The following is a 7,889-nucleotide window of genomic DNA, read 5'->3' as shown; positions in this document are numbered from 1 at the left end:
AATATTCTTGATTAAGAAAAATTTAGCAGTTTTGAAAAGAAGGCTGCATTTACAGTGCATAGCTGTAACAAAAAAGAACATAGTTGTAGAGTATGTACATAAAATAAAAATACTCCATTTAACATCTGTAAATACTTAACTACATCAGAGAATGTAGCAATTACACTATCTGAACACATCCAGAGAGTTCTACTCAACTCTCAGTAGTCATGTAACACCACGTCTGCTCCTCAGAAGGAACCACTGAACATACTCCCCGCTTGACCAATGACAAGGCTTTTCAAAATTTGCAGTGGAAGATCAACATTTTGGACATATACATAGGTGTCAGGACAAAGGACAAACTACAGAAACTTCAAAATGTTAGGAAAGTTTAGCATCTGTGCCTGCAGTATCCTCTCCCACCCAGATTCCAAGGGAGAGAGAGAGAGAGAGAGAGAGAGAGAGAGAGAGAGAGAGAGAGAGAGAGAGATATGAGTTCTATGGAACCTGTAGTGTCTTCGGGATTGTCACATAATCATTACATTAAGAGAGAGCTTGCTGCAGGTCGGTTTTGCACTTTCTGGGTTTTGCACTTTCTGAAAAGACGATACCGGAGGAGGCTGACAACAGGCATCAGCAGTGTCATTTTAGGGTGGTCTGTGAGTTTTCTTTCCTTTGAATTGATATTTATCTATTTTCCTTTTGTATAGAATATGAACATTTTGAAGTTGTAGGTTTTAAGTGTGTCTTCATGGAAATGCTGCCATTTGAAGGGGTTCGCCCTTGTTCGTTCTGGTCAGGTGCCCCCAGGTCCTCACATGTGTACACATGTACTTCTCAAACAAGTACACACCACACACACACACACACACACACACACACACACACACAAACACACACACACTGTCACCAAGAGCCTTCAGGGAAAGCAAAGCTGACACCCGTGAATAAACGTGTGCTTACTGGATTATCATTCTGTCTCTCGCCTCTTCAGCAGCTGTGTTCATGTAAACCATTGTTGTTCTTGTTCTTGTTCTGGTATGGTTGTTGTTGTTGTTGTTCTTGTTGTTGTAGTTGTTGTTGTTTTGCTTTATTTTTGTACAGAGAGTGTAGAGTAGGAGAAATTCCTAAGTATGACTTGCAAGAGTCTTGGGAAAGGACACGCTGTCCCGTGAGGTATTGACCATCTCTCTGTCATCCTCGGCCTGGGAACACGTTACCTGCGCAAGCTTCTCTGAGCTTCCTTCAGTAAACTATCAAAATCCAGAGAGTCATACTTGCTCTTGGTGGAAGCAGGGTCAAAATCGTCTGAGTTTGAATCTGAAAGATACACAAATCAGGTTAGATGCACCCTTTGCTGATGGCCTTTAATGCAATTCAAGATCCCTGGTTCAATTACAATGCAGTTAATCAATGTACTTAAAAACAATGCCTACATTTTATTGGATGTATACATGGAAACAAAAAGGGGAGTCGTTAACTTTCAAAACCAAAAACCTGTAGATTCATAGAATACCTAAAAGCTCAGAGCACACAGGAGTAGTAGACTTTAATATTTGTTTAATATTTAAGATCTTTATGTGACCATTTTCTCTTATCTTGGCGTTTAAGTGGTTTGCCAGTGGTTCCCCAATATCTTGAAAGCAAATGTACAGTAGAAGCTGGAAATAATCTTCCCTTGCAATGGATTTAACTTTATTGAGCATAAAATTCTGTTGAAAAGAAGGGATAAGAATCCTTCTATAATGTCTTGAATTTTTTGCCTAGTTCAAATCAGATTTTATGGAATATCCCACACTTTATTTCAAATAAATCTTTTTAAAGAGTTGTGTGTAGCAATGTGTGCAAAGTAAAATTCTGTTAAACACTTCTAACTCTTCTCTATTTGTATCTACAAAAAAAAAGAAGGTAGATAGCTCATGCATGTTTTACAAGTGAGAGTTTCTTGGAAATATAACCAAATCCACCAATGAATGAATTACTTTCTCAGGGAATATTTATTTGAAGGGAAATAGGCCTTTCAGGAACAAATTAACAATTCTACTAACCATTTTGCATTTCTCCTAAACTAAGTTACAATATAAAAATCCAAGTGGTGATAGTGCAAAATGAGAGAATATGGAAACATAAATCCCAATGTGAATACAGGCTTGGCTGAAGCGGGGGTGCAGTGCTGGGGAACTACGTAGGACATAAGGCATCAGAGGACCAGGAAGGGCAATTTGGACCTCTTTCCTAGAAGAATTTAGAGATTAATTCCATTGCCTCTGTTGGATTATCCTAATGGTAATCCAGAATTTAAAGCTTTATATAAATGTTGATAAATATTCAGAACGCTGTGAGACATTATTTCTCAGGAGTTTCTTGACTGTGGTGTACTTCACATTGACTTCCACTTAAACAAACACACACCTTATGCCTCTTAGTAAACCTCTGAAAGACATATTCCTGCTGGATGGGACTGCTCAGGTATGAGACAACAGCAGGAACTCCACCATACCCTCTCATATGGAGGAGAAGATGTTGGAATGCAGTAACATGATGAAAACATAGGAAAATAAAGTAAAAGCTACCCTCTTTGTTTTCAATAGAAATTGGTATTATAATGAGCCCATATTAATAGAAACGAAAACCATCACATCTGTATTCTTAGCAACTGGAAAACTTTTGACACAATGTAGGTTCTCAAATTAATGTTGTTGAATAGAGGCATTAATCTCAAGTACATGCATACTATAAAAACCATGGCTAAAAAATAAATATTCGTGTAGGATCTGGGAATTAGTTACTAATGAATGGCAAAGAAACATATTCAATATCTGATGTTATAATATATTGTTTGAGTAAATAAAGAATTGATGGTGAATTGATTATTTCATTTTTCATATATGCCTGACCATGATTCTTGTGTATAATTAATACTTAATCAAAGCTATTTTATTCTTAATAGAAATTCACCCTATTCTGATCCCTTTTTCTGTATAACATTTTTTTTTATTTAGATTTGTTTCCTATAGTTTATATGCATTAGTATTTTGACTGCTGTACGTAAATGCATGTTTCATCCAGTGAAGGCCGGAAAAAAAGGTGTTATATTCCCTTAAACTTACAGATGGTTGTGAGCCATCCTGTGGATGCAGGGACTCAAACCATGCCTTCTGAAAGAGTAAGTATTATTAACTGCTGATCCATACCTCTATCCCTGTTTAACATTTTCCAAGGTATTTTGTTAGTAAGACATTTGCTTATATCGCAGTAGACAGGACCAACAGGAAGAAAGACCTAGGGAGTAGACTTCAAATCCTGGTTTTATCACTATGAATTCACATGAAATTTTCACTCTGATTTATAAATAGTAGTTGGAATCACTATATTTTCTTCTAATAGTATTGTAGACATTATTTACCAGCTTTCTGGTAAGAGAAATAATAGGATGCCTTTGGAGGGTAACTTCATTTGGAGAAGCAAATAAAATAGGAAAAAAGGTCTATCTAAAATGTTAGCACGATTTCCCACCTCAGTAAAATTAATACGTATTATGTTGGTTTAACATAGCTATAAGCTTCCTATAGCAATTGCTTTAGGTTTGGAGTACATTATTATGTTCCTTTTATTTAGGGATCATATGTGACTTGAAACGTTTAACCAAATTTCTTCATGGAAATAAAGATAAGATACTTGAAATTTTCATTGAGCTCCAAAGATAGAACCTAATCTTAATGCTTCTGTTTAAAATCGATTCAAAGTCCCTAACTTCCTACTCCTCACACTTAGTAATAACCTATTTACTTTATATGAGGCATTGTGATGTCAAATCCTCCACAGACATTTAATCTACTTCCGCAACGGTCTGAATTATTTTAAAAAGATATAATCAGAAGCTAATGAAGCTGAAATGCTTATCCAAGATCAGCAGTGAGTGAGGTCTCAAACACAGGGAACGTGACTCCGATGCTCTTTCGTCTACCTCAAGAATATGTTCAGAACATCCACACCTTGATGACTCCGATATGCTTTAGAGAGCTTCAATATCTCACAGTATTGCAATGTGCACTAAGCCTGTGAGTGTGCCTAGCACTGGCAAAGCCGACATGGCTGCTGGCTAGGCAGTAAGATAATGAGCTGAAGAGAGTTCTCCTTAGAAACATTTCAGCCAATTCAATTTGGAAATACCATCCAGACTTCCCTCTGCCGTGATGAATCGTGATCTAAAGACCCCTCTAGGTAACTTGTTTTAAACTCTAGATGTTATGAGAGAGTGGAAACACCCTAGCCTTCATCACTAAAGAAAATAAGTCAAATCAACTCAAGGCTTCAATCTGTCTTGACTGTTTTTATCAGCCAACATTTGAACAAATGACTTGCCAGGTTTTATATTTTCATCCCTAGGCCTCTATCTCTCCAGCAGTCAGCGTCTGCTTCTCTGTTCCCTCTATCTACTTAGCTTGTGGAGTGAATTATAGCATATTCCCCTGAACAATGCACAGCACCTAGATCAATTATTCCAGGAAGACACAACTGTGCTGGAAGCGAGAAAGAAATCCCAGTATTTGGTATTCACATTTGTCTTTATGTAGCATCGGAGCAATTGTGAATGGGTAGATAATAATGCTGAGGAATAGATGCGTTTGCTAATTTTATCCTTATTATGAATTACTTTAAAATAATCATGATATGCATATTTGCCACCTTTCTTCATTTCTTCCTCAAAGAAGTAAAGGGCATACAATACACAAGTTAGATAGGGAATGTTGCTTTGTATAACATCAAAAAATAACAAAAATTGAATACAAATAGAATAACAATTAGTTATCTAATTTAATGACACTACATGCCAAGCAAAATCGTATTCAGACATTAATGTATGTGCATGAGTTATTTTTAGTCCTGTGAATCACATCAGGAAATTAATGTATGTATTATTGATGAACAAGGTATTTTTAACTATATGTATGGGTATAAGCACACATGTGCACATATGTATCATGATCTCAGCTTCAAGAAAGGGAGCAGTCTAAGATCAAATTCTGAAGTTAGTTGGTAACAGTACCATCCATGGTAGTGAGCTGATTGGAATTTTACTTCTCATGTAAAGGGTCTCCCTTGAATAGGGAAAAGTAAATACTTAAATGGATATTCTTTTAACCGTATGTACAATGGGCAGAATAACAACATACACTCCTTATTGCCATTTTGCTCTTAAGTGAGAAATGCTTCCAAAACTTCCTATGCAACATGTAGGATGTGGAAACACTCCACAGACTTGGTTTTTATTATATTTTATTCTCAAAAAAGTATTTGGTCATTTAGCTAGTGGCTTGCAGCTTTCTCTTCTCAAGTGTAACTCATAAATAATGAGAGTGCTTCTAGAGCTTGTGACAAATAAGGAAGGAAAAACAAGCCCTTGGTGTATCTTGTACCACAAAACAATAACAGTGCTTGAGTGTATTGAAAAGGATTGAGAGTAGGCATGGAAAGAAAACACAGACGTCATAGACATGTAGAAAACTTGAATGAATGTAAATACAGATACATAAATCACATTCATACACAAGACAATAACACATACATACACACACATGCACACACGCATGCACACACGCACACACAACCCCCCCACACACACACATCATGAATGGTGAAGGCTTTGCATCTATTCACAGAGTACAAAAACATCTGCCCTTTATGGCTCTGACTTAAGCACCTTGCTTCTGAAATGGTCTCCTACAAAGAAACCAAAAGTAACTGCATTAAAATATTCCCTTCAGGAAAGCCAAGTGATGGCCTGACGTAAGGTGTTTGTGGAGCACATTCACTTCCATTTGGAGCTCTATGCTATGGCTTCAGCCTTCTATGTACAATAGTTCTATATCGTACCTAGGTCTGCATAGTTAGACTTGAAAAATTGCTTCCGTCCACAAAAGTACAGCTCGAAGTCAGTTTCATTCGACCTGCGTAAAGTATATCCATTCTCAAGAGCAGCAAAAGCGTCACAGGTGTAACGGTAGGTAATGAAACCATAGCTGTCTCTGCAGTGGGCAGGGAAGAGACATTGAGAGCTGGTTAGGCAGCATCAGCACAGAGGACTGCTACCCCTTCTTCTTTGGGAGACATCACTGGGGCCAGCGTCTCCGCCACCACATCCATTTATCAGTGTGATTGTCCTGTCAGGCAGCTAAATACTTATTCTGAGACAGGAAATCTCAACTAGAAAGATTAATAAATAGGGATGAAAGAAAATAAATAAGGTTCTGAACTCAACTTGTCATCTGTCAAAGCACTTACATTGGCAACTCCCATCCCAGTAATCTTAGGGTCATAATTTTTTACATACGTCAGCTCCTAAACAAGAAATAATTCTGAAGATTCTCACCCATCATCCCGCAGATTTACGGTGCATTCCTCAATTTCACCAAAAACTTCAAAGCGGTCTCTCAGTTCTGTCCGCGTTGTGTCAGGTCTGATTTTACCAACGTAAATCACACGGTGCTCTTCCTATAAGCAAAAAGGAAGGAGAGACTTTTTTCTCGCTCTGGAGACAGAATGAAGATGTGCCACTACAAGCATCCATGAACCCATAATAGTGTACAAAATCTCACAGAGCAATCTCATAAGAGCAAAACAGACACCACATTGAAGGAAAAGCCACATGGGAACCAAGTTTGACTTTTCACACTTTAAGTTTAGGCTTTTAGTTCACACTTAAGCTTTCTTTTCCACAGATCTACTCTTTCCTAATTTTTCTGTCCCACCCTTGTCTTTCTTCACAGGAACATTAAGACATGTATGTGATGAGGTTTTTTTTTTTTCTTTTTAAATCACTGAGTGGATACCTGTACTTAGGAAATATATGAGTCCTTATGACTTGGTTAGTAATCTTCAGAACTGGTACAATAACAACGTGGGCTAATAAAAGTATTTAATTTCCCTTCAAGTCAGAATTCTAATCAGAAAATATACAAGCTCTGAGTTCCTTAAAGGGTGGTTCTTAATCGCTAACACACTAAAAAGTTCCTGAAGTAATGTTCAAAATGCAATTGCTGGGCTTTAGCCAGAAGCTAAACAAAAGTCTACCAGGAGAAAGGCTTTGACATCTTCATGTATAGCGAGGATGCACAGATTCTAAAGTGCGTGGTCTAGAGACAATCATTTGAGAAACAGTCTTAAAATGTAAGCCATTTTTAGTCATGGGTCTCTGAAGAGTATGAGATGAATTAAAAATATATTTAAATTGTTCCTTGTCAATAGATCCAGTCCTATTTTAGGAACAGATTTAGAGGGTGTGGCTCATTTCTACAAGTGAAGTAAATATAATCATAATGTAGAAGCCATTAGAAAGTTATAACCTATGGAACACGGGAAGGTTACATTGTTGCCTGGAGGTAAAATTCCGCTTATAGAAATGTGGGGTTCATTCGTAGGGAGAGAAACAATTTTGAATATTTTGTTTTAAGGAGTGGCCAAATGGAATTATGTCTCAAAATTGAGAACATTTGAAGCAGATGTACAGACTGCCCTTACCAACTAGGTCATGTGCTTACCAGAGACAAACAAACAAAACGAACGTGAGGTTGTAGAGATTTAAAGTCTGAGAAACATGAGGCTAGAATACAGGCTCAGTTGCCCAAGTTGTTGTTTGTGTGTGTGTGTGTGTGTGTGTGTGTGTGTGTGTGTGTGTGTGTGTGTGTCTGTGTCTGTGTCTGTGTCTGTGTCTGTGTGTATTTTGTTTTTCGGTTTTTTCTGGTTTTATTATATCTCATTCTTGGAAGCTGCAAAAGTCATGTAAGACTTAAGGCAAAGAGAGGTTCACTGACATCTGTTGGCAGCTTTCCCCTTTTTATAGATATTAGCAAATGATCTGCCACACAGTGAGCACTTCCCAGTACTTTTGAGGCCAAGGTGAGTAA

The 7,889-nt window shown here is 37.4% G+C and overlaps 1 protein-coding gene across 6 annotated transcripts in view; it reads right to left on the bottom strand.

Annotated features, from left to right (window-relative positions):
• Nucleotides 1-420: 420 nt before the first annotated feature.
• Ppargc1a (PPARG coactivator 1 alpha) overlaps nt 421-7,889 on the bottom strand; it is a 648,614-nt gene continuing 641,145 nt past the window's right edge. For 5 of the 6 annotated variants that reach the window (XM_032916066.1, XM_032916065.1, XM_032916068.1 and 2 more), the window contains 3 exons: nt 6,356-6,477; nt 5,860-6,011; nt 1,076-1,302 (listed from right to left, as the gene is read on the bottom strand). In XM_032916066.1, coding sequence (XP_032771957.1) covers nt 1,199-1,302; nt 5,860-6,011; nt 6,356-6,477 — 378 coding nt within the window. In that variant the 3' untranslated portion in view covers nt 1,076-1,198. Of the gene's footprint in view, nt 1,303-5,859; nt 6,012-6,355; nt 6,478-7,889 lie in introns of all 6 variants that reach the window. The other variant, XM_032916069.1, reaches the window with a different exon arrangement.

This window comes from Rattus rattus, chromosome 11, assembly GCF_011064425.1.
Source record: "Rattus rattus isolate New Zealand chromosome 11, Rrattus_CSIRO_v1, whole genome shotgun sequence".
Lineage (NCBI taxonomy): Eukaryota > Metazoa > Chordata > Mammalia > Rodentia > Muridae > Rattus > Rattus rattus.
The sequence above is the reverse complement of the archived record's forward strand: the minus strand, read 5'-3'. Positions and strand labels throughout refer to the sequence as shown.